The sequence below is a fragment of the Pinus tabuliformis genome, chromosome 6, assembly GCF_031772625.1.
Source record: "Pinus tabuliformis cultivar Carrire ecotype Pingquan chromosome 6, CPIR1, whole genome shotgun sequence".
NCBI classification, from domain to species: Eukaryota; Viridiplantae; Streptophyta; class Pinopsida; order Pinales; family Pinaceae; genus Pinus; species Pinus tabuliformis.
This window is the reverse complement of record NC_142292.1, coordinates 1731770058-1731797147: the sequence shown is the minus strand read 5'-3', so window position 1 is coordinate 1731797147 and position 27090 is coordinate 1731770058. Positions and strand designations below refer to the sequence as shown.

Here is a 27090-nt window from a genome sequence, read left to right as displayed (position 1 = left end):
GGGGGCATGCATCCTGGTCTGCTTTGGGCAGAGGAAACCCTGGGTATAAGGTAGAGTTTCCGCGAAAGAATATGACTAGTCCGTACCCCGTCCGTATGTGGAAGAGGGGTTGTTCTGGGATAGGATTCTTTTGTTAAGGTTACTTGTTTGACAAAGGTCATTCACCATTGTCTACTATGGGAGACAGTGCCGAAGAAAGAGATTCATTTGCGGCAGCAAATAGAACCATCTTTGGGTAACCAGAAAGAGGCAAGCCTCACCCTTTAAAACAAATGTTTTATCGGATAAGTAGGGGCAGCCTTGAAATTATACTTTATACCTGGGGGCATGCAAACCTTTTGGAGTGCAAGCTAAGAGCGGTTGTTTATCTGTTTTTGGGATTAGCCGTTTCCGAACTTGCATAAAGAAAGGATGAGATGGAGCATAGCTTTGGTAAGGCGCAAGCTCTATAAAAAATGGGATCTTTCAGGAGACATTCTTATCTTATGACTGGTATATCGAGCAGTTTTAGCATAAAGTTCATGCTCGTTTAAAAAATAAACGCAAGATCCGAGCAGTTTTACCGTGGAATTTATGCTCGTTAAAAAATAGAAAAGCGTGAGCAAGGGTTCCCACCAGAGTTCAAGCTCATTAAAAAATGAACCTATCCCGGTAAATAACCATTGTGATCGTAAATTTATTAGCCATAAAAGCCTTGGTCGTGTTTGCACCTGCCGCCTCCATTCCATTTGGCCGATCGTTCACCCCCATATGATTGTTTACCCATTTTGAGGAACAGCTGCGAAGAGTGATTTCACCTAGCCATCCTTGTGACACTGCCGTGATTGGAAAATTCCAACCTGTACCTGGAATCTGCTGCTATCCCTGTTTATCACTCGTTCCTCAAAAGACGAGTCTCCTTTGAGCTCTTTTCAATTGACTCGTAAAATATGAAAAGTTTGCCGAGTTTTGGCCTTCCAGCTCGTTAAAAGGACCGGAAGAGCTATCCCTCCTCTAGATTTTAATCTTTTTGGACCTGAGGGATTATTGCACAAAAAGGTCGAGCGCTTGTTTTCTTCGGCTCGTTAAAATTATCGAAAACTCATCCCTTCTGTATTGTTTTATACTTTTTGGGACTTAAGGGATTAGATGACGAAAAAGGAATTTTGGAGTTAACTTTCTGTACCTTTTCAGACTCTCTAAAAATGAAAAGGACCGAGTTGTCTTTGTCGCTAGACTCGTTAAAATGACTAAATAGCGACAAACTTGTCTTTAGACGAGAACGAGTTTCCCTATCGCTAGGCTCGTTAAAGCATAGCGATGGGCTTGCCTGAAGGGCAGGTTATAGAACAAGCATATGTTATCCTCCTCAAGCTTGACAAAAATAAAGAGGTACTGGTCAGAAATGACTGGGGAAAAATTGGGAGAACCTCAAAGCTTTAATGGTAGCAAGTCGCTCTTGAACATGACACTTTGTCCTCCGTACCACATCGGGTTGGGTTGTTTCATTCACCGGTCTCATCACCATGGTCTTCGCCAAACCATCCGTATTTGGGGTAATGCTACCGATCCATCACATCAGTGTCGTTATATGTTCAAGAGATGTGTTCAGAAAGAGTCAACCGTGTCCCATCCACTGCCATACATTATCCTTCATCCACCCATGATCGCCATCCTGAATCATATCTCACAGATTGTTTTCACCTCCACTAAAATCATTAGCTCCTTTCCGTTTCACTGATGTGGGATTCATTAAGGCCCTCCTTTGACGGATCGCTTCTTGTCGACTTCAGCTCATTATCCAAGAAGTTGATCTAGGAATACCCCCCCCAGTACTTTGAAGCTTGCATGCCTCAATGGCAAGTTTCTCACTTCCGGCGACAGGTATACATCAATGACCTTTGACCAGAAGATTTTGCGTGGTGTTCAACGCCAAGTCCTTTATTCACACCACGTGAATTGTACTGTAGTACCTTGAGGGTCATTGTCATTATTGGTGATTCCTCTCGCGCTTGTTAACGGTTTACATTATTGACCGGTAATCAAGCGATGTCTTTCCATGTTCGACTTCAGCGCAATTCTCACATGGATCGACTTGTACTTAGAGTGAAGATCGAACGAGATTGAAGACCCCGGATCTAGTTTCATCCATCCGGGCTGCGATATATATTCAGGAAATATAAAGGCATTTGATATGTACATTGTTACAGCAGATGATCATCCTACTCAAAGGATGATAATTTCAGCAGAGAATTATCAGTCTATCATCAGACGGTCGTCTGTTATATGTACCAAAATGAATTTATAAAGCCGAGCATGGGAATACCCGCCTCAGCTAGATCATGAAAGCAGAATGAAAAATAATGTATTGTATTGTATTTTATTACAGGGCACCTCTCAGCGATTGAATGAACTTCGGATCCTCCTGATAAAGCATTTCACCCGATGAACGACCTCATACTTTAGGGGGCAACTGTTATAGACATTTTTGTGCCTAACAGCATGAAGCATGAAATGTCAATAATCTGAGGGATCCAAAGTCCCTAAACATGTTGTTCTTACCCCTAGAGGAACAAGGTCAGCAAACCACAGCACTGAAAATCAGTTCTCCACCTGAAAACACTCAAAAACAGGCTATTTCTGGATCATGTCAGCTGCTCCACTGAGCATCTGCGCTGAATGTCAACTGCTCCACTCTGTACCTGCGCTGAATGTCAAATCTAATAAAGGCTACCTGCGCTGGGCGAGATTGGCCAAGTGGCACAGTCATTCTGCAAGGTGTCAATTGCCCAGGAAGCTTCCAAATTGACACTTGGGTCAAGGAATTCGCCTTGTGATGAGTAAGAGGGTCTTGATCTCCAAGTGGAAGCAAGAATCTCCAAGTGGACTCAAGAACTGAAGATTAACTAAAGTGGGAGAGGACACTAGTCAGCTTCATGCCAGTCTCAAGATGACTCATCCTTTCTCCAAATCTCCTATATATAGAGCTCTCTCATGAGGTCTAAGGAGGCTGGAATTTTGTGCAAGTAAGGAAGTGCTGTTGGTTTGAGTATAGAACTATTGGGTGATTTGCTTGAAGGAGGTGAAGAGGAGATTTCTTTCTGCTGGGACGTGTTGCTGGATTGGGCCTATTATGGTTGTAACTCTCTCAGAACTTTGCTTCTTCCATTAATAAAGCATTTGAGGTTCTTCTATATGCATGTGTCTCTATGGTGAATTGATGCTTGTATATTTGATTTATGCTAATCCCTGAATCGATTATGGATGTATGCTTCTTGTAGTTTCCTTTTCTTGTGCTTTTACAGGATCTTTGTGTAGCTGGGCCGGTGAAAGAGCAAGGAGCTAGGAGCAAGCAGCAAGGAGCGAAGATTGGATCAACCATTAGCGCAAGATAACAGTTAGTGGATCATCCTTCTCTTCTCTCTCTCATCTCATAAAGAAGTAATCTTGAATAGCTTTGCATTCAGTTGTTGCTGAGGTACTATCACCCTTAGAGTGGGATAGGGTCATTCCGTATTGGATACTTTTCCCAACAACAGTGTTAGGGACCCCTTAGGCCCTCTTCTCACCTTCCTGACCTCTTGCAAGCGCCCACTCCATTTCCTTTCGCCAATCAACCTCTGCACAGTCAAAAATAGTTAAAGCACATGCATAATAATTCTGCAAAATTACTCAAAAATACAAAAAGATGTTATTTTCATATTTCCCTTTAGAAGTAGCTTAGTCGCATGCATTTTACCTTTCCAAGAGTCAATGGCATCCATCTCCACAGCTTTCATCTCTTTTATTGCACCAGTAGGGTTACTAAAAAAAACAAGGGTTTGCGTTTTCTTTCATCTTTCCGCTTCTTTCTGCAAGTAGACTAGCCTCTTTTGAGTTAGCTTTCGTTCATCACAGTTAAAAGCTTCTTCTAAGAACTCATAGAAGTTGGTTTAAACTCATAGCAAACTTGTGCCAGCTGATCAAGTGACAGCCGGGTTGATAAAAGTAAAGAAGGGAGTCCTAGGAGTTGCAACATCATTGCTGCAATACTAGAACCCACCATATTTTTGGTGTCGTTGCCGGGAAAGCGTCAGAGTATTTGTGATTGTTGTTTTTCTTCTATTTTCTTCTGCAACCTTCTGCTAAGTAGTTTATTTCAACAAGAGTAGAGTAGTTGTTTCATTTCCGCAAAAGTAGATTAAACATTTCCTGCTTTTCTAGACTAGCATCTCAATTCTGCAAGCGTAGATTAGCATTTCAATTCGGCAATTTCAATTCTGCAAGCATAGATTAGCATTTCAATTCCGCAATTTCAATTCTGCAAGCATAGTTTAGCATTTCAATTCTGCAATTTCAATTCTGCAAGTGTAGCTTAGCATTTCATTTCTGCAATTTCATTTCAGCAGCATAGATTAGTCATTTCCTGCTTTCATTTCAATTCTACAATTTTCATTCCAGCAAGGTTTATTTTAGTTAGTTTCAATTTGTTGTTCAATCAATTTCAGTTTTGCAGGTACAAGCAGGGAAAAACACAAAAATCAACCAAAAATATTTCATTTCATGCCTCATAGGAACAGAGACAATTCAGGAAAATTCTTACCCAACACCCCACCACATCACCGAATCACCCTTCTCTCTTCTTCCTTGGCAGTGAACCTCCAGAGATATACGAAGATCCTATAACAGAAGAAAAGCAAGAAAACATTCCTCCTGAGACCATGGCTGAACACAGAAACGGTATAGGAGATGAGGAGAGAACAGAAGGTGCCTTTCCCATCCGAGAGACCAATGGGGACACAAAAATGAAAAACATAAGTTCCTCAGCATTACCTCACTTCCATGGATTGACCACTGAAGACCCTAATACCTTCTTGTTCGAGTTTGTTGTCCTTTATCGAACTTATGACTATGCAGAAGACGAGCAAAAGTTGAAACTCTTTCCCTCTACCCTCAAGGATGTAGCACTATGCTGGTTCATGGGGTTACCTGTAAACAGTATCAAAACTTGGGCTCAGATGCAGCAAGCCTTTAACAACAAATACCGGGATTATTTTCGATCAAAGGAAACGAAGGGAGAAATATTTCAAATGACCATGGGAAGTGATGAATATTTAGAAGACTATGAAGAAAGGTTCAAACTCAGTTATAAAAGGGCTAGGTGCACACTTGACCCGAATCTCTGAAGCTGGTTCTGCTCTGAGGAGTCCTTGAAGACCTTTTAGATACCCTCCATTTGCTGGCTGGGGGAGACATCTACCAACTACCTTATGATGACATAAAGACTGTGTTTAGAAACCATTCTAGGGCAACCCGGAAAAGAGGTAGGGGGAGTCAACTTTCAGCTAGTTCCACCTTTTCCAAACATGAGTTTGCAAATCAGATGGAAGACCTTAAAAGTGAAGTGAGACAAACCATTTCCATGCAAATGGATACCTTCCAAATCCAACAGAAGCAAGAGGAAGCTGAGAGGGCTTTGGCCATCTTTTGTCCCATATGTACAAGGAAGCATCCTTGGAACGGGTGTCCATTGCACTCCGCAGAGATATGTTTCATTTGTAAGGAAGACCACCCTACAAACCAATGCCCAACCTTACCCGGACTTAAAGCTATGTACCAAGGGGCTGAAGGAGCCACTGAACCACTCTACTTCCTGAACCAAAGGAGGCCACATGGACCCAGACCTTACCAGGAGGGGATGCAAGGGACATCCCAGACTTATTACAACCCCAACCAATCCAGTCACATATCTTCTTAGGGTCCCCCTGCTCATCTTTCCTAGTCCGCACCCCCTCCTTGGTCATATCCATCTCAATACCATACTCAACCTGTCGCTCATTCGTTTCATTCTCATGTTCAGTCACAACCTCAGTGGAATGCACCTCAACAGAGGTGGAGACCCCAGCACAACTCTCCTCCCACTATTCTACCTCCACCACCTGCTCAACCACAACCATTACCTCCTGCTCCTCCGAGACTGCCCCAAATGCCTGCTCAACCGAACCCGAACCCCAATAACAGACAGGCTCAGCAAGTATATACTGGAGAGATAACATTCCCTACCTATGTTGTGGAGATTCAGGAGATCAACCTACGATCTGGGAAGGTCCTCCCAGATAGCCAACCTCCTCTTAAGGAGGATGAGGAAGAGAAACAGGAAAGTGAACCCAAAGCCATTCTACCCGTTCCTGAAAGACTAACTGGAACCACACAACCAAACCCATAAGAGACTGAACTTTTGTGAGAACTTAAATAGTTATGTGTAAAAATACCACTTCTCCAGGCCATAAAAGATGTACCAATCTACAACAAATTAATCAAAGAGAAGTGTTTCAGGCACCCAGGAAGGTGCAAGAGAGATACCCCAACTATCAATGTCATAAGACAACTATCTGACCTGATGTTGGGACAAGTAATATGTCCAAAATATCTGGACCCTGGGAGTCCTATAGTCGATGTCCACATCAATGGCACCATAATCCCCCACACCCTGATTGATCTAGGGGTTGCCATTAATGTGATGACCAAGGACACTATGCTCAAACTCAATCTTTAGAGTTCCCTAAGAAAGACCTCAACAGTACTGCAATTAGCAGACCGCTCCATTGTGACCCCCAAAGGGATTGTGGAAGATGTCATGGTCTCCATTGATTCTTGGGAGTACCCTGCGGACTTCTTGGTCCTTCAGCCGAAGGAAAAACTCAATGGATACCCCATCATTTTGGGAAGGCCTTGGTTAGCTACTGCAGATGCTTACATCAGTTGTCGAGCTAAGAGCATGACCATTAAGAATGGGCCTATGTCCAAACAGCTAGTCCTATATCCGCCTACCCAACCTCTGCTAGAACATGACTTACCTCTCTGGTTGGAGGAGGAAGATGAGGATGAAGTCTACTCTGCACCATTGTGCACAGTGGAAGCCACCAGGGGAGGTCCTCAAACCGAGGATGACCTTATTGAGAAGTTGATTCAAAATCCACCTCCCAGTGCGCTACCATTAGAAGAGTTGGTAGAAGACACCCAAACCAGTGCTTTAGTGGATCTCTGTGTGGCTGATCCAACCTCTCCCCGAGTTAATAATGTGGAATTTGGCCCTGAAAGAACCTTGAAGATCAACTCATCCCTATCCCCCTCTTAGGAGAAGGAGCTGTGTAGCTTATTGAACCGCCATTTGAATGATTTTGCTTGGAGCTATAAGGAGATGAGAGGAGTCCACCCTTTAGTCTGTACCCATCACATTTACATTAAAGAGGATTGTAAACCAATCAGGCAACCTTAGAGGAGAATGAATCTGGCCCTTAACGGAATTATCAAAGAAGAACTGCAAAAGTTGCTAGATGCGGGATTCATCTACCCCATCTTTGACAGCGAGTGGGTTTCTCCTTTGGTGCTTGTGCCCAAGAAAAACGAGAAGTGGAGAATCTGCGTAGATTATCGAGAACTTAACAAAGCTACCAAGAAGGACCATTTCCCTTTGCCTTTCATCGATCGAGTGTTAGATGGCTTGGCAGGGAAGAACTTCTTTTCCTTCCTAGATGGGTTTAGCGGGTACAATCAGATCCAAATCAGCCCGGAAGACCAAGATAAGACCACTTTCACTTGTCCATGGGGTACCTTTGCCTACCGGGTCCTTCCCTTTGGGTTATGCAATGCTCCTGCCACTTTCTAGAGAACAATACTGAGCATATTTGCTGAGCTGGTTCATGATTCGGTGGAAATCTATATGGATGACTTTACTCCTTATGGGTCCAACTTCCAAGAAGCATTGACTAACCTGGGAAAAGTTTTAACCAAGTGTATTGAAATGAACTTGTCCCTCAGTCCTGAAAAATATGAATTCCTGATGACTGAAGGGACTGTGCTAGGTCATACAATTTCTCAACAAGGATTACAAGTGGATCCCAACAAGATTGCTATCATCCAAAGGGTCCCAACTCCTCAAAGGTAAGAGATGTTCAGAGTTTCCTAGGCTTAGCAGGATATTATAGAAGATTCATTAAAGATTTCAGTAAGCTAGCCTCTCCATTGTTTGGTCTTTTGGGGAAAGATGTTGAGTTTATATGGACTGACAACTGTCAAGAGGCTCTGGATGCGTTGAAAGGTAAGCTGGTAATTGCCCCAATCTTGAGAGGTCCAAACTGGGCCCTACCTTTCCACATTCACACAGATGCCTTGAACAAAACCATAGGAGCAACCTTAGGACAAGTTGAAGAGAAGCTTCTGTATGCCATATATTTTGTCAGTAAAAACCTGTCCAAGGCAGAGTTAAACTATACTGTAACTGAGAAAGAGCTCCTAGCTGTAGTCCATTCCCTAAACAAGTTTAGACACTACATCACTAACTATCAAACATTCGTACACACTGATCATGCTGCAATTAGGTATTTGATGAATAAACCTTATGTAAATGCTCGTATCATTAGATGTTTACTTTTACTACAGCAATTTGATTTGACCATTGTTGATAAGTCAGGTAAGGAAAATGTTGTTGTCGATTTTCTGTCTAGACTATATTTCACTACAGGTGAAGAAGGGATGTGGATGATTAAATGCCATATGAACACCTGTTTGCTATTTCAGTACTCTCTCCATGGTTTGCTGATATAACAAATTACTTGGTTTCAGCGCAGTTCCCGCCACACCTATCCTCAAAAGGGAAGAGCAAGATCGTGAGGAAAAGCGCCCCATTCACTTGGATTGCGGGCAACCTGTTTAAACTTGGCCCAAATCAGATTTTGAGCCCTTGTGTCAGGGAGGAGGAAGTTTTTGACATCCTCCTAACTTGTCATGATGGGCCCTGTGGAGGCTACTTTGTAGCAAAAAGAACCGCCTTAAAAATGCTACAGCCAGGCTACTATTGGCCCACTCTTCATCAAGATGTTAGGAGATACATCAGCCAATGTGACCGATGTCAAAGGATGGGGAAACTGACTCTAAGGGATGAGATGTCCCTCCAACCTCAAGTGACTTTCGAGCCATTTGAGAAGTGGGGCATGGACTTTGTGGGTCCTCTCAACCCTCCTTCAAAACAAAAGTCTTACAACATTGTGTGCACGGACTACTTGACAAAGTGGGCAGAAACAAAGGCAATCAAGGCAGCAACAGAAGAAAAAGTGGCTGAGTTTTTTAGGGAAAATATCTTCTACAAGTTTGCCTACCCAAGAGAATTAGTCATAGATCAAGGAAGTTAGTTTACCTCTAACCTGATTGAAGACCTACTCGCTCATCACAATATTAAGCACAGAACTTCCACCCCTTATCATCCGCAAGCAAATGGATAGGTGGAAGTCACTAACCGAGCTTTAACAGATTCTAACTAAAGTGGTGAGGAACAGCAGAAAAAATTGGGTAGATCGCTTGGTTGAGGCCACCTAGGCCTATAACACTACTTGGAAAACTACAACAAGTTTCACACCCTATGATCTGGTCTATGAGAAGAAGGCTTTGTTGTCCATAGAATTTGAATATAACACATTGAGGTTGGCAACTCAGCTGGACCTAGATCTCAGCCATGCACAACAAGAAAGATTACTGCATCTGAATGGATTAGATGAATAGAGAATGCAAGCCCTTGTCCACTCAGAGGTAGTCCAACATCTAAGGAAGATATGGCATGACCGGCACCTTAAAGAAAAGCAATTTCAGCCCAGAGATTGGGCACGTTATATGATTCAAGATACAGGGATTTCAAAGGGAAGCTGAGGACAAGATGGCTGGGACCATATACAGTGGAGAAATGAAACGACAATGGTTCAGTCCTTATCAAGACCATTGATGAAGAAGTCATCCCCATGCTCATCAATGGGCATCGATTCAAATTCTATAGGAAGCCCCTTTCTAAGTAGGAGTTCATTGAAACTCTGGATAAATCAGTGTTGGTAGTGGAGCAGGCCCCTGTCTCCACTCCACCCACATATTGAACACAAAAAAAAAGATCCTTGGGTGAAAACCTCTTAGAGGCGCCCAGGGAAGACAGTGAAGGTGAAAACCTCCTAGAGGCGCCCCAGCTGTCTCAGACTTAAAAAAATAAATAAATAAAAAGAGAAAAATAAACTTGATTTCTGTTAAATAAATTGCAGGTTGCAGAAGGACATTGCAGGTTAGGAGGATCGCACAAGACAAAGACAGAGGTCAGCACCAGGCTGCAAGCATCCCTCACAATCCATTCCTCCATGACCATTACCCTTTCCTAAGATTTGGTCTCATTCAGGCTAAGATTTCACCTTCTACAAGAAGTTCTGTGTCTTCTACAGGAAGATCCTGTAGAACCTACAAACAAGCCAAAATCAATCTCAGAAGAGGACCCGAAGGTTGGGAATCTGCCTATGAGGCCTGTAAACATCCCTGCTTCCATCCATCGCCATATGTCACCCTTTTTCCATCTTTGTACACCTCCATTGCACTCATTTTTATGTCCCTGCACAGTCACACACAGAAATCTTGTTTCCTTCATGCTGCCAGCAAAATTTTTTAATGACAAATCTAAGCAGCAGTTTTTCACTCACCATACCTGATACCCTCCATCTAGACTCCTTATCAGCCAAGACCCTCGTCAACAGTGTATCCCTGCTCATTCTAGCTTGCATTCCAGGAGGAGAAGCATCTATAAGACATCCTACAGGATTCTTGTAGCGGTTGATCCCTCTGAAAGACCTGCTCCAGAGACAAGGACAACAAAATATGGCATAAGAAACATGCATGGAGCTCTACTTGGACGTGTGAACATCAACAACAGCCGAGGCCAAGCACGCAACAACAACAAACAAAGGAATGGGTTCCAAAATCTGAAGTCTGCATAACACGACCGCGACTACACAAGTAAGTGCCTAAACTCGTTCTTCAATTGCATAAATCATATTTCAAGGCTGCATGACTATGGGAATGGTTCAGATTGAGTGGAATCGGTGGCCAGTCAACTGGCCACCCTCGGCCAGTTACACATCCTCGTGGAATCCAAACGAGCCCCGTTACATTCAAAACTATCGATTAGATGTGCAGCCAGCACGTGTGGAGTGTCCATTCAGGAAGAAATCATCGGGACTGGTAGTGGTGGCGGCAGATAATGGGAGAAAGGAGGTGATGGTAGTCAGAAACATGCAGAAACATTATGGTTGTGACGTCAGATCAACGGTCTGGTCCGGCCACCTCATCCCCTCACCACGAATCATGCTGCAGTTAAAATACGCTCAGTTGAAACATGCACCACCCTCTGTTCATTCTCCACTCACGACGTTCTCGACTGGAGTACGCATCCACCGCTTTCAGAGCAATTAACCAGTCATCCTCCACTAGTTTTCTGCCTGTTTTTGAAAATCTCCCACCTATTGGGCTCTACCAGAAGCACAGTTTCATTCTACAAGAGCCGGGAGATTTCTACAGGAAGGGTTCTACAAGAAAGGCAGAGAATAGCTCTGCAGAAGGAAAACCCGGAATTTTCGTTGAATTTCAAGCTCCAAACAAGGTAGGCTTGAGAAAACTTCTCTGTGCATGATTTATTTGTGCAAGGTGGTGAATTAAACACGACATTAGATTGAAAAACGAGAGTAAAAGTCTGCCTGTGCATTGAGAAAAAAGTGAAAGTCTGCTTTCATATTTCACGGAGTTTACCCAGTTTTTTCCTCTGCATCGGAAATCTCCTCAACATTTTTTAAATTCTCCTGTAAGGAAGAGACATGCAGCAGTAGAGGCTAGCTTGTGTGTGTGAAAAAACTGAATTTACATATCTATCTATGTGCTGAGAAGAGAACCTGTGTCCTTATGCTCTGTTCTGTAAAAACAAAATTTTTCTTTTCATAAACAAACAGTCAAATTCTGGGTGACAGCAGTTTTAAAACAAGAGAATTATATTGTAAGGAACACACGAGAAATTCCTTCTTAGGTTCAGAAGAAACCGAATTCAACTATCCTCTGTTTCAGTGATTGACTGTTTGTTTTCCTGAGCATTTTATTTTCTGGTTAAAACATAAAAAGAGCACTCAACACCATGCCAGGAGGATTCATAAGGAAAGAACCCTCAGACTCTAGCAAGTTGCACGAGCACCCTGAGGTGGTGGACCTTTTCACCTGGGAAAATTGGATATCCTTCTTTGACAAAATTCAGGGTTATGATGAGGAGATAACTAAAGAGTTTTTAATGTCCCTGAGACCACATTCAAAGACACATGCCACAGTTAGTTTTAGGGGTTTAACCCTAGAACTTACACCCGAGCTCATCAGTAGAATTACTGGTCTACCAATGGGGCTCCCTTGAAGCAAAGAGGAGATATCATTGGGCCAAGTTGCTAAGGAAACATTTTTTCTGCCCGAAGAGCACCCTGTAGAAGACAAAAATGGGGTTAGAAGGACAAGCTTGCCTTCTCTCTGGAGTGAAGTTAGTTATCAAATTATGAAGTATATCACATGTGAAGGGAGGTTTAGCATCATCTATGGATATCATTTCATGTTGCTACATAAACTAAGGTATGGGATGGACTTGCCTCCAGCCAAGAAACTAAGCATCCCATATTTCCTTCTTCAGTCCTTAATTGAATGTGGTACAAATCTAAATGAATGGATCCCAGATCAGTTGGCCCACCATGGGCTCATCAAACTATTGGTGGAAGATGCTTTACACACCTATATTGTCCCCATATCTTGGGAAATCTTCAGAAACATGTCCAGGGATGATAACATTAGAACTTTGGCTAAGAACATCACCCCATCCAGTAGTGAGGAGGGGGAGCAAACTGAAGAAATTGAGAAGAACAATGATGAGGGAGCACAGGACATTCAAGCAGAGGGAAAAATAGAGGAAGAATAGAAAGAAAAAGAAGAATTTGGCAAGATTGCTGAGCCTAAAACAGAGGAAGAAACAACAGCAAAAACAGCAAGGGAAAAGAGGACACAGATTAGAAAGGAAAAGGTCGAGAAAGCCCAAATGAAGGCTGCCACAGCCAAAGCAGGCACCCAGAAAGAAAAGGGAAAGACACACCCTGAGATATCAGTAACATAGATAGAAACAATGGACACAGAGATTTCTACAAGAAGCGAAGAAAAAGAACAACAGGAAGAGAAATCCCCTGAGATGTTGGCAAGGGAGGCAGCCGCTATGCTTGCTGCATTAAGCACACCTACAAAACAAAAAGGAAAGAGAAAGAGGCAAACCTCCATGTACTTTAAAGCTAGGAGAAGCACAAGGATCAAAGTGGGAAAACCCCAGACACAATCAAAGGAACCAATTGTCATTGAGGACACTACCCCTAAACAGAAGGAAGAGTCTCCTTCCAAGATATCTATCACCTATGAAAGAGGAAGCCCAAAAACCTCCACCAGGAAAGAGAGAATTAGGATGATGGACTCAAAGGCAGCTCTCCAGGAAGCTGAAACATCTCTATAGGAAACTCTAGCTAAGTTAAAAGAGACTGAGAAATTGGAGGAGAAGGTAGCCAAACAATCATAGGGAGAAGAAAATACCAAGGAGATACTGGAACCAAGCCCTCAGCCTAGCTTGGGCTCATATTACAACCTGTTAGAAGGTGGGAAGATCATCCCACAGGAGTTTGTTGTACCACTTTTCTTTGCATTGGAACAAGAATGAGTTAGGACTCACAATTGGATGAGGGTTTCCAAATCCAAGGGTGTTGCAGACATAGGCCACCTGGAAGAATAGCTAAAAGAATCAAGAAAAGAGTTGGCCATGGTGAGGCACATGGAAAGCAGTCAAAGAGCCAAATTACAGGAAGAGAATGAGCTGCTGAAAAAGCAGTTGCAGCTACAGGAAGGTCATAAGGAAGATAGGCCGTCCATTTTGGGAGAGCAGCAGCAGCAAGAAGGACCTCCAGCAGACAAGGAAACAACCGAGGAATAGCAGAGAGAGGAAAAGTTGCAAGCTGATGTTGAGATGCTGACAAAACTGCTACAGGAAAAGGAGTCACGGGCAGCAGAAGAAATACAGGTTTTAAAACAACAGGTGCAAGAAAAAGAAGCCCAAATGGCTTGCATGGCCAGCTGGGCAGTAGAATCCTTACAATGTAGGCAACTTGCGAAGTGCTATGCATTATATCTTAAAGATCAATGGTTGCAATTTCAAATTAACACACTGGCCCAAAGGGGCACCATTCCATTCCAAAATTATAATCAGTTCATGTATTTCTGTGACAGTAGCTCAGCTGAAGATAAGGCCAAGTTAGTAGAATTCTATTTACACAACTTGGCACTTCCAAACATGAATCTATGGGACCCCAATGCTGCATTGGGAGATGTGCAACTCATGGCCATGGCCTCTTGGTTAAACCATGAGGAAAAGAGGGCAGCAGAAATTCAGAAAGTTATGGATAGGGAGCTAAGTGAGCCACTCATGATCAGAGCAGAACCAGAAGATCCCTCAGCTTTAGTATATGCCCATCAGCACCTTTCTAACAACCCTCAAGTTCTCCCAAACTACGTTGAGAGGCAAACTCAGGCCATTGCTCACTTTGAAGACATGGAAAGACTGTTTGGTGATAACTGCATTCATGCTTGCACAAGGAGATGGAACACATTGTCCCACAGTCTGAAAATAAGAGAGTACCACTCCCCAACAAGGATGAGGGAGGCTTTGGCAAGAGTACCACTTTACAAACAGTGAATGCAAAATCTGAAGGCCAACTGGATTGGCTTAAAGTTCAGTCCTCCATTGCTTTTGGGACTGTTGTAAGGGGTCAAAGAAGAAGAAGAACACAGGCAATGGGAGGAAGTAGAGAGAAAGGCAGGGTTTCATGACCGAGAAGAAGACATCACCTCGGAAGCCTGGGATGTCAGAAAGGTAGTCAAAGCAATCAAAGATGATGAGCTAGATTAGTTGCTCAGAGGATGAGCAACACATTCAGCAGGGGAGTGATGATGAGCCCCAAAAATGGGTAACTTTATGGGCTTATTTTGTTTATTATTCTCGATTAGTCCACCATTATTCATAGTTTTATGCATGCTTTTGAATATATTTATGTTAATTGAATGAATGAGAATAATCACTTGACCTCAAAGTCTAATACGTGCTTATTGCAGGTTTTTGGACATCTTTTGGACCAAGGTCAATCATTTATGAGAAAGTTGACAGCCAAATACGAAGGAACAAGGCTGAGGATTTGTAGGAAGGGTGTCTCATGCACTAAATGACCCCTTCCTCAAGTTGTCCACCATTAGCTCGGAGTTCAACAACCCACCAAAGATGATTTCAAAGGGCAACCGAGCAGGTTTTGTGAAGTGGCTGATTAACTGCAGTTTTGACAGCCAAGCTCCTAAAGTTAAGAAGGAATGTTGGGAGTCCTCATGTTGCATAAGTAGGAAGGCTTCAAGCCTTGGTAGTTTAGCTATTAAACAGTTGTTTTTTGCACTTTATTGCAGCTCTGCATTTCAACTCATTTTCGAGCTCTTGTTGTAAACAGTCTTGTGACATGATTATTTTTTGAGTAATGGAGATGAATTTCGCTTTGCACCAGCTCTGAGCTTTCCTAGGAGGCTGTAGCTCTTGGGGTTGGGCCCAACCCAAGTGCCAGTACCTCCTTTGTGTACTTTTATGTGTTTTCCTTGCATTCATAAAATAATTTTTGTTATTTAGGTTAAGATCTTGCTTTGTTACTTAGGTTGTTTTTTATGATTAAAATAGTTTTTCATGCTTCAGATTGATTTGACAGTTTGGTAACAAAAAAGATCTGCAAAAAGGCCATCAAGCAGTCCTTGATCTCATCTCTCCCTCCTTGGAACCATGAGCTGAGACCAAGGCATACTTGTTGCCACAAAAACATTGTTTTTGCCTTCCAATGCAATTGTTAGTGTTAGATTTTAGGTTGGAAGAAGTTGATATCAGTTGTGTCTGCATGTTTAGATCTGTTCTTGCTTAGTTTCCATAGTTATCTTGCATGATTTCCTGTCTATAAACTTTTGTTCATCATGTTTCTAGTTTTTAAGTCAAATTAGGTCAAAATAGATAGATCTCTGGTTTTTATAGTCTTTGTTCGATCAGTTTTGGAAAATAGTGTGCAGAGCACTTGTAATACATCCCTACCTACCCTTCCTCCATCATACAACCTGCTCCAACCCCTAATCCAAGATTCCTTCCCTTCATTTGCCACACTTTTCCAATTTTCCCTAATTTCTACATTTTTGGTGCAACATTACTCCCGCCATCCTTGAACAAATCTAACCACCTTCATCACTCCTTAGCTTCATTTACCAGGTCCTAGACCCCTTAACATCCTTATCCATCCTTCATTTCCACTTTCCCACCATTTTTCCACCATCAACCCTCTAAAATCCTCTTTCAGCTGTTCTTGTAGAACTTCCTATAGAACCCCTGCAGACTTCCTGTAGTTCACGTGAGCAGTTTTTCGAGATCTGATCGCTGTGAAATTATCCAGAAGGGTGCTAGGGACCCCTTAGGCCCTCTTCTCACCTTCCCGACCTCCTGCAAGCGCCCACTCCATTTCTTTCCACCAATCAACCTCTGCACAGTAAAAAATAGTTAAATCACATGCATAATAATTCTTCAAAATTACTCAAAAATACAAAAAGATGTTTTTTTCATATTTTCCTTCAGAAGTAGCTTAGTCACATGCATTTTACCTTTCCAAGAGTCAATGGCATCCATCTTCACAGCTTTCATCTCTTTTCTTGCACCAGTAGGGTTAGTAATAAAAACTAGGGTTTGCTAGGGTTTGCGTTTCCTTTTAGCTTTCTGCTTTTTTTCTGCAAGTAGACTAGCCTCTTTTGAGTTAGCCTTCATCCATCACAGTTAAAAGCTTCTTCTAAGAACTCATAGAAGTTGACGTAAGCTCCTAGCAAACTTGTGCCAGCTGATCAAGTGTTGGCCTACGGCAAGAGCTAGTACTTGTGCATATAGCACCATCGCTTCCAAGTTTGTTACAAACTACCGGGTTGATAAAAGTAAAGAAGGGAGTCCCAGGAGTTGCAGCATCATTGTTGCAATACTGGAGTCCACCAAAGAGCCATCCACATCTCATGTGCAGTGTTCTTCTTGGACAAATCAGGTATTAGGGGATCCTTCACACCATCTAGGATGATCAATCTTTCCCTGGTATTCAAATCCTCGTACACTTTCAAATCCTTTGGGTCAGTCGGCTTCTTAATGGCTTTCTCGGTGAACTCCCAAATCATGTTGACCTGCAGTACCAACTTGGTCCATTCCTTCCATGGACTATAGTTGGACAACGCCTCCAACTTGTCCTCATACTAGACACCGGCCTGCAACTTCGAAATTGTCACCTACAATGTGACCAACTCCCTCTTAAGTTGTACTTCGTTGTGCATTCTGATGATTCACCGTCTTCCAAAGTAGCTTAGACACCCACTGATGCCATGTTGAATTTCCACGATCTTGAGTCTAGGATAGAATCTTAGAATCTTTGATGCTACCAAACCAAGAATCTCAACAGAACTACTTTGCACAACAGAACAATATAAAGTTGTAAATCATACATGCACAAGTATAGGAAACTTTTTACAAAATATTGTACAAATATGTACAACCCAATCTTCTTTATATTAAACCAATCCGAATAATACAATAGTCTATGGAATACAAGATACAATGACAATCATGTTGCAGACTCTATGTCATTTCTTGTCCTACCAGTCCTTCGCTCCCATTCTACTCTCTAACTGTCCCTTAGTCCATCAAAGGAAAACACATAGAGGCTCCAGGAGGGTTGCCTCCTATCACTGCTGCAAGTCACTTCTGCTACAATGAACATAGGTTGATCCAATTTGCTCTCTAGGTTGGCCAGTAGCTGAGCTCCAACACTGCCAATCTAGTAGCCTCTTTCGTCCATCAAAGAGCTACACATTAGGTTCCAAACTTCACCCAACGCACAGTTGTCAATGTCCTTCTTGTCACACTGATCTAGGGCTACTTTGGGCTATCAACACGTTGCCATCCATCAAACCAATGATGCCCAATACACCCACTGTAAGATTTTCTCCTAGGATGGACTTTCAACCATTAAGACGAGTCCTCCAAATGGCTCTCACAGGCTTCTACAAATTCCCATCCAAACTAATCCAAATATTAGGATCCAACCCAAGACAAACTTCAGTCAAACACACCTTTTGACTATTGTTCCAAACTGAAGTGAACTACTGTGATTTGGCTGCCTGGTTAGGGCTTCCAACAACCACTTGTTAGCCCACTCATTTACCCTCAACAAGCCTCCTACAACTGCGGCATAGTCTCTCCTTCTTGTTATTGTCCAACACTGGAATATAGTGCTAAAACCAACCCCTATACACACCTACATCCCACTGTTTAAGGCTCAACCTACTTGCAATATCTCTTGTGCAATCAGCTACCTAAATAGTGTTGAACCTTACCACAAACACCCTCACAAGCAACTCGTAAATAACCTCTAGTAATGCGGTCTTATTGTTGGTTCATTTGCACTTCAAAGCAATCATGAGAGTGACCCAAACGTCCCTCCCTTCCTCATTGAAGTTTCCCTATCCTACGGCCCAAAAACAGAGACCCTTCTCCTTCCTTGAATGAGCTATCTTCTCCTTCTATACTGCCATGTATTGCTCTTTGGATATACATCTAAATGAATCAATTCACCTCTTATTTATACAATTCAAGGAGGGCTTCATTGGATGACAATATGGGCTTGTACAATTGTCATTAGCCTTTTAATCATTAGGTCGACTTGACCATACATGTGCAAAACCCAACCATATACTTCAAAAATTCATAACTCAATTTCTACAACTCGGAATCAGATGATTTTTGTTGCATCAGATTCGTCTCGACGAGTAATATCATCCTCATCCATCACATGTTGAAATGTGTCCATGGTTTTTTCCCAAATTACGATGGGTGCAAAACCCCAATCTTGGGTTCCAAGCCCACAAGTGAATCTTGTGGTCCACCCTCCAAACCATGAACCCTAGGGAATGGAGTACCTCCCAAGCTACTCAAAAATCAACAACATGAACTTTCGCGCAAGTTCCATATGAACATGAGAAGTATTTTAAGATATTTTCAAAACATAAATCTATTTTATAATTCACTTTAAAAAATACATGAAGGTCTTATATTTAACTCTTAAGTCTAAAAAAGTGTACATCATGCATGCAGTATTTATATTAAGAATGAACTCAAAAATAAGGTAGGGTTTTAGATAGGTCAAAATAGACATTTCCATGCAATTCAATATGAAATTGATTTTTTGTTTCTCCTATTGCGCAAAGAGGCATTCTCTAACCTAGTGTGGAAAAGATGTAATGTTTTGCCCTGTCGTGTCTTGTTACGTTATGTAAACAAAAATAATAAATAATAAAAACCAACCTAGATCTATCTTAATCCCAGATCTCGCTAAGAGGGATCAAATCTCTTGAAGTGCAAACCTCTTTTCGAGTGAGAAAAGATTTGATCCCTCTCGATGCTTGATAAATCCGAAATTAAAATGAATCTAGCTGATTTAATTTCCAACTTTATATGATTGATGTTATGGTTTGGATCCATGATTAAATTGAAAGATTACTTATTTAATTGATAACATATGGATTTTAGTTACGTGGACTTTTAACAAAATTGGCCACAAAATAAGAATAATCACGGTCTTATTGCATGGTCTTTTAGTTGTGTTCAAAATTATATGAGCAGTTTTGAAAGGGCGGAACATCTCAGTTTTATATATTACAATCTAGCTTTTTGCATGTCCAATGCTTAATAGTCTGCTTCAAATCAGCTGGAAAATAGATAAGGGATCCTTTAAGTTCTAGCATTTGTTTAAAATGTGAGGGGCCATAAATATTCACCGTTCAGGTACCCCAACTTTAAGCAGCAAGACAAAACCTTGCCCTACTAATCATTTGGTTGCATAAAAACATATTCTAAACGAAACCCTTATTCCCCTAAACAAATAAAATCTAAATATACAAATAAGAACTACGGCCTAAAATGAAATGCCTAAAAGAACTAGTGTTGTAATTTTTTGATGTCCTGAGATATTCTAAGTACATAGAACTTCCATTGACCCATATAATATTCACTGGATTTGATTTTCCCGAACCAGAAGCATTGATTACAAGGATGGCCTCAAAGCATATAATGGCACTTCTTCTGTACAGTGAAATGAAATACATTTCTTCTGTGTGAAAGCTTCATATGGCGTCTTTATCTTGGGTAGACACAACAATTTAACGGCTATAATTTAACAGAGAAATATGGAAGTGAAATTTTTAGTCAAGTCTTCTTAGTAGATATTCAACCTGAACCATTTTAGTCAAAGGCATTATCCAGTCTCCATAGAGATTGGCAATTAAAGAAGGTTGAATTTTGTAGGTTGAATCTGCTTTTGTGGTGTCCAAGCTGACCTCTAGACCATATGCTTTTGCTTTTTGCTCTACTCTTCTCTGAACTGCTGTCTCAACACTTTCAAATGTGAGTAAGTTCATTAGCTGCTCCTTGTCCTACAAAAAAATATCCGGGAATTAAGTAACTAATCATGTGATATCCAGTACCAAAAAGATATAAAAACACTTAAACACTCTTTTAAATTGTACCAATGAAAAAATACATAATCTAAAAAAATCTTATTAATTTCCATGTCATACATTTCCAATTTCAACTTTAAATTTCATTTTATATATATATATAACTAGCCTAAGTCCATCTTAATCTTAATCTCAATCTCAATCCGTTAAATACACTTTTAACAATTCGTAGATCTAGGATTAAAATGGCTTTAGGTCGATTTATGACAAATAAATCTTTTGAATTAAAATGGCTTTATGCTGGTTTATGACAAATACGTCTTTTGATGTTTACATCTTAAATAACAAAGCAAGGCAAGAGAAGCCACATGTCAATGTTTTGAAATCACTTAAAACTCATCATCCTTATGTGTGCATTCAATTCTAGATTGAATATATTGATATAGAGGTATCCAGAAATGATGAGAGTTGGGACAGTATAATAATATAATGTCACTTGCATTTCCTATCAAGGAAGCAGAACAAATAGGAAAGAATGCAAATTCAAGCAAGAAATCTGAAATACAAACCTGGGCACGAATTGCAACTTCATATAGTTCTGGCGAGCCTCTAAACTTGGCTTCAGCTACAAATTTTCCGTAATGTATCCTTTTGGAAAGGGCCTGTAAGAATGTGATTTACCGAGCATAAGCCAGAATATCCTTGAGAAACCAGACACTAACATAATTGTTTGAACCTTTTGGCCTAATTTTACCAGAAAAGGCTTTTTCATGCCAGAATTAACATTAAAGTCTTTTTCAGGCAAGAACTAACATTAAAGTCCCAATTGGTTAATGTCCAACATACCTGCAAACACATGGTATCACAGACAGCAGTTGACCCATAGTTGCCATCATCTCCCGTGGCAGCAAATCGTGGAAGCAAGTTATCATAATACATACTCCAAATCAGTTTATTTATATTGATAGACTGAGCTGCGGGGTGCAACACCTGTAACAGTGCATGATTTTCAATCAATGTTTTACCAAATTTCCGGGACAAGAGAAAGAGATCTGGGAGAACCCTCAAATTTTAGGGTTCTCCCTCAAATTTTAGGGTAATTTAAAGGGACAGGGAATCTCAGGTTATATATATATATGATTCAGATTTAAATTCAGATTCAATTATTAAATATATTGATTTATATATCTTAAATAATTGAATGAAATAGAAATAGTAAAATATCATATATATTGATTTAAATTCATCATTCAGTATTCTAGAATCTGATTAGTATTAAGCAAAATACTGAAGTCCTGAAACTGGAATAGTAAATTGAAATTACTCAAACTCAAAAATAGTAAAAAGTGATGAGTCAAAGACTTGGTCTAAGTTCAATAGCATCTAGAGTCAAGACTCAAAAGTAAAACTAAAAATGAACAATGGACGATAAACCAATGTTATTAGAACCAGGGCATTGATCACACTGGTAGACCCCAAAACTGGGAGCTAGAAAAAAATGGACCAAAGAACTGGTCAACCAAAAAATACATAAATATTCAAATTTTGAAAAGAAAAGAAAAAAGTACATATTCATGTGCGCTTATATGAATCCAAACCATTATACACAAATATGCAAAGTTCCTCACAGATATAGTAAGGGTGTGCATATAACCAAAATTACTGAGTACAATCCATATTTGAACAAAAAATGCATTAACAAAGAAGCTCTAAATAGCTTCTGTAGTCCAAAAAAAATCATGCTACAACAAATACCTACATGTCATCAAAATCATTGGGTATATTGAGATTCTTATCATCAATATCACCCTCTAAGCACTAAAATAAGTTAGGAAAAGTTTAACATCTCAAATTGAGATATTGTTTGAATATACTCGTAAATTATTGTTTTCAAACAAAATTCAGGGAGGACATCTAACCCTTTATGAGAGAGATGCCTACAAGCACCCCTTTTGAAAAGACACATCCCCACCCCTTTTGAAAAGACACATCCCCACATTGGGTAAACATTCCGCTGCATATCCCCAAATTTCCCTAAAAAGAGAACATGGTAAAAGATTTTCCCAAACGTCCTAAGAGCGTGGGAAACATGGAGAGTCACCCTGGGGGATGCCTCTTTGTGAAACACTGTTTTCAATACTTCCTCATCATGTCAAAAATGCCCCTTCTTATACTTTCCCTGTTCAAATTTGATATAGCAAAGAAACACATAAATGGTGGTTCTAAAATGTGTCTCCAGGTTGTTAGGTAATAATTTAAACTAAACAGTTTTGTTAATTGTTTTAATATTTCTGAGATATGGCTCTGTCATTGTCTAGTTTTAACAGTTAATGTTTGAAGTTATCAGGCTTATACTTACACAGATCCCTTAACTCCGGATCCATTAGACATCGAGAGGGATCCAAAAAAAATTCAAACACAAGCCTCTTGATGCTTAAGATAGGATTAATATGGACTTGTGCTTATGTGTATGTATATTTGACTTTTTTCCATGTAAATCTTCTCCAGCATTACACACAAGGATCTCCCCTAACACATACTTCAGTTTTTCCTATTGATATCATTGCTGCTAGCGAATTCAAATTTTCTTTCTCCTTCGTATGTTTTACAGATTTTTAGTTAGTTGCTTTACAATTCTTGTATGTAATATTTGTTGTTTGGTGATTCCTCTACTGTTAAATTTGGTAACAATCCATAGATTGTGTTTTAACTATCGATGGGTGCTCGATGGAGAACATTTCATTCTGTCTGAAAATGTCTACTCCATTTTTCTTTTTTGTATTGTTCCTTCCTATAGACTACACGAGATACAACAATTTCCCCTGAATTTTCAAGGCTTCAGGGAGACCATGTTCAACACATTGTTATAAGCAAGTCAGAGTAAAATCCTATGTAGCATGAACTAAAATTCATAAACAGCCTAATTGGATCTCCTAAGCCAGAAGGAACATGGATGTAAAATAATCATGAAATTACAATTTGAATTCATGCATAAACAGCCTTTGAGGATCTCCTGAGCCATGATGAACACGAAAGTTTAATTATCATGAAATTACAATTCCGTGATAAGCTTAATCGAATCAAAAGAAAAAATCACTTTAGCAAAAATCTAATTGGAATTTTTTTTTCATTCTTACTGAAATTGTTGCACCAATCCAACTCTTTTCATATCAATTCATTGGATCAGTCTATTAATTAACTTTGTCAATTCTTTAGCCAAAGAAAAAATTGGAAGTAAAACTTATTTAAGTAGGAGTCAGTGGTAGTACCGGTGGGTATTGTAATGGAGGGAGTAAGGGGTCTGGTAAAGCATCAGGAAAGAATGGATGTTCATCTGGGCTTTTGTACCTGCCCACCTGCACATACGGTCATGATACGTTATGTTATGGCAGGTTTTAGAGGGACATATTAATGTTTCCGTCTAATCATTCCGATAATGAGCACAGAACCCTTTCATTCAAATTTAGAAGCAAGCCTGCTAGAAATAAACACATGGATTTCATTAGCTGAGTATATTAACAGTTAATAAAATATAACCAAAAGAAAACAGGAAACTCAGACGTTTTTGAAAGCTGCTTGAATTTCAATAAACTAACTTTGGCATGGAGTATTTCGGTTTCTCTGAGTATGAATTCTATAAGCGAGCCACTGAATCCAGGCATGGTGAAAGCATTGGCATCGTAAGTGGGGCCATTGTAACAGTATTGGGCTCTCTCCAGAAGGTTGAAAATGATGCTGTCCTCTTGACGGATCAGAGAATGACGGATACTGTCCAAGGTCAGGTTTTTGCTCATATCTAACCGCTTGTTTTCCACTCTGCAAACATATTAACTATTTATTATATAACACTGACGCAATTTCACAGAATTATATTAATAAATGTGATTAATATGCGTGCATAAAATTAATCCCATGATATAACATTGTAGCACAATTCCTAATATGATTGATATACACTACAGGATACCATTTGGAGTTTTCCAAAAGGAATTGAGAAATACTTCACTTTAACGGTATCTTAGCCTATAAAAACATTGAATTTTGCACATAAAATAATAAAAATAAAAGAAAAACTGGATATCAGGACAGAAAACAGACCCGAATGTCGGCGAAGTCGAAACCCGGGTTATCTGAAGATCAGAGTATGATGTTGAAATGGGTGCCCAACTAGAGGATTTTCGTTTTTCTTGAGAAAAGCTCATTGTAAAACGCTGTGTATGGGATCCAAATTTGGCGTGTGTGAGTGCTGGTGCATAGACCCGAGATGGGACAGAGAGTTTAAGATCCATAGAAGCGGTTACTCTGTATTCCCTTAGCGTTCTCAAACTATTTGGGTCAGAGTGATCTGTGAATATGCAACACCCAGTTGGCGATTCGAAGACGAACCTGATGATGAAATTTATGTATATATATATATATATACCAGGAGGACATATAATAATAATCTCGTGTGCACTGTGTATACCATAGGCCACTTGAAGCAGAAAAACTTTTGGGCAGTGCAACAGCCTATGAGAAACCCATATGCTCAGGTGACCTCACAGAGCACTCTGCCATTGAAAAGAAAGAATAGTGGTGACAAAGAAATTGCGTGGGAGGAAACTGGGAATTGGTCGACGATTGGTGGGATGAATTGCATTTTCTTACGTTTGGTAGGTGCGCACACATCCATTTCTCAACTACTTCCACTCAAACCACGCCAACTTCTTGTTTCCTTGACTGAACTGTGAAGGAAGGGTGGAGCTTCATGCGTCTTCACCTAACTCCGAGAGAGTGGGGTCTAACTCCAACCCAATCCAGGTCCGGTTGGGCGTTTGTCTTCGGCTATTCAAGTTTTAAGGGGATTGTTTATAGAATTCACAATTTTGTTCTGACAACGAAATTTTCTTTGACTTTTGGTTTTTTTTTTTCCAAGGAAATTTGATTTTAAAAAGGTTGGAATGATTTTTTTTATAGTGGAAATTGATTCAGCATCATTAAGAATTTTTAAAAAGTTGGAATAATTTTTTTTTTATGGTGGAAAATGATTCAGCATCATTAAGAACTTTAGAGCACCCAAAATCATGAAGCTTAACAACTGCAGCCAGGGTTTCTAAAAAAACCTTTCAGAATTTCTATTGTTTGACAATGAAATTGTGACTTTGTTGAGGTAGACTCATTCTACAGCCCAGTATCATCAAAGTTCCCAAATTTTAAAAAAATCTAAAAATAGAAAAGAATTAAATGATTATATAAAATATTTAAATAATATCTGATCATAAAAATTGTAAGTGAAAAATTAGATCCCTCAAAAATAATGCATTTTCCCAAAAATAAACCCATGATCTCAATTAAAATGAAATTAACCTCAGGTTAACAAACAAAGAGTTTGAAATAAATCTTCCATAAAGATTTACAAAGGGTAATTAATTAGAGGTGCATAGACTGATTATATTTTTTTATTAAAAATGAAAAGTTATCCAATAAAATATTCCATAAGGATTTATAAAGGATAAATAATTAGAGGTGCAGAGATTGATTATATTTTTTATTAAAAATGAAAAGTTATTCAAGTTTATTATAATTTCAAATTTACTTTTTGTTTAGAGAAATTAAAATTTTTAAATGGTTAACTTTTTTTTGAAGTGTAAAATTTGAGAAATAATTGTATTTTGAAATATTTAATTTATATTTATATTTTTAGATTTGGAGTTAAAATGGATCTAAGTTATTTTTTCTTTTAATTATGAGTTAATTGTATATTTATTTTTTCTTTATATTAATTAATACTTTTAGGTTAAATGTGTTAATGTTATGTGTGTTATACAATGTTATGTTATATTACATTACAACATCTATGTCATACTACATTTTGGAGTGGCTCATGAAGTAATAAGGAAATGTTAATAATATGAGTATAGATCCATCTTAACTCCATATATACCAAGCTCCTAGAAGGATCAAATATCTCAAGATGCCAAAATCTATATTTTGAGAGTTTTGATTCCTATAGAGGGTTGTTAGAGTTTTGATTCCTCTAGAGGGTTGGTAGATCATGAGTTAAGATAGATCTATCTTGATTCTTAGAAAGATTTGATCCCTCTAAAGGGTTGGTAGATAATGAGTTAAGATAGATCTATCTTGATTCTTAGAGAGATTTGATTCATCTAGACACTTGGTGTGTGTGTGTGTGTGTGTGTGTGTGTGTGTGTGTGTGTGTGCACAAAGACAATGCCACCAACAAACACATCTCTCTCTATATAGATATTTTTAGTTTAAATTTTCTTAAAACCCGATTAATAAATATGGTTTGTTTTTCTTTGCCATATTTTATAATTTTTATAATTTATTTTTTTAATGTGATATGCATAGTAGTTAGTATATATAGAGAGAAAGCCTAATATATAAATATGGTTATTTTTTTTGCCATGGTTTATAATTTTTATAATTCTTTTTCTTAATATGATATGCATAGTAGTTATTATATATAGAGAGAAAGCCTAATATATAGATAGATCGATATATAACTTTGTTTTTTAAGTCGGCTACATTGTATTGCTTCAAAAAATCAAATTACATTCATGATTTTTCTTATTGTTGCCACTGGCATACTACTGGAAACTACATCAGTGGCACAATAAAAGTTGTTTTCACAAGTAAAAACCATGTTTATTTGTCCCAAACTAAGTTACA

At 39.5% G+C, this 27090-nt stretch overlaps 1 protein-coding gene across 1 annotated transcript; it reads right to left on the bottom strand.

Moving 5' to 3' along the window:
* Positions 1–19689: 19689 nt before the first annotated feature.
* Positions 19690–25214, bottom strand: LOC149265812 (chorismate mutase 1, chloroplastic-like). Its single transcript, XM_089429753.1, has 6 exons — positions 24517–25214; positions 24015–24234; positions 23688–23774; positions 21265–21408; positions 20988–21080; positions 19690–20394 (listed from the first exon to the last, which is right to left on the bottom strand). Exons 1-6 carry the CDS (start codon positions 24705–24707, stop codon positions 20164–20166), a joined length of 966 nt encoding a protein of 321 aa, XP_089285879.1. The 5' UTR covers positions 24708–25214; the 3' UTR covers positions 19690–20163.
* Between the last annotated feature and the right edge of the window lie 1876 nt (positions 25215–27090).

Bases quoted from the DNA above. Each gene is read 5' to 3' on its own strand.
- LOC149265812 (XM_089429753.1), bottom strand. From the start codon at position 24,707: ATGGATCTTAAACTCTCTGTCCCATCTCGGGTCTATGCACCAGCACTC. The intron at 23,775-24,014 runs GTTAGTTTATTG...CCGTATGTGCAG, and splicing joins CCGAAATACTCCATGCCAAA to GTGGGCAGGTACAAAAGCCC. The intron at 21,409-23,687 runs GTACTACCACTG...GCACTGTTACAG, and splicing joins CTCCATTACAATACCCACCG to GTGTTGCACCCCGCAGCTCA.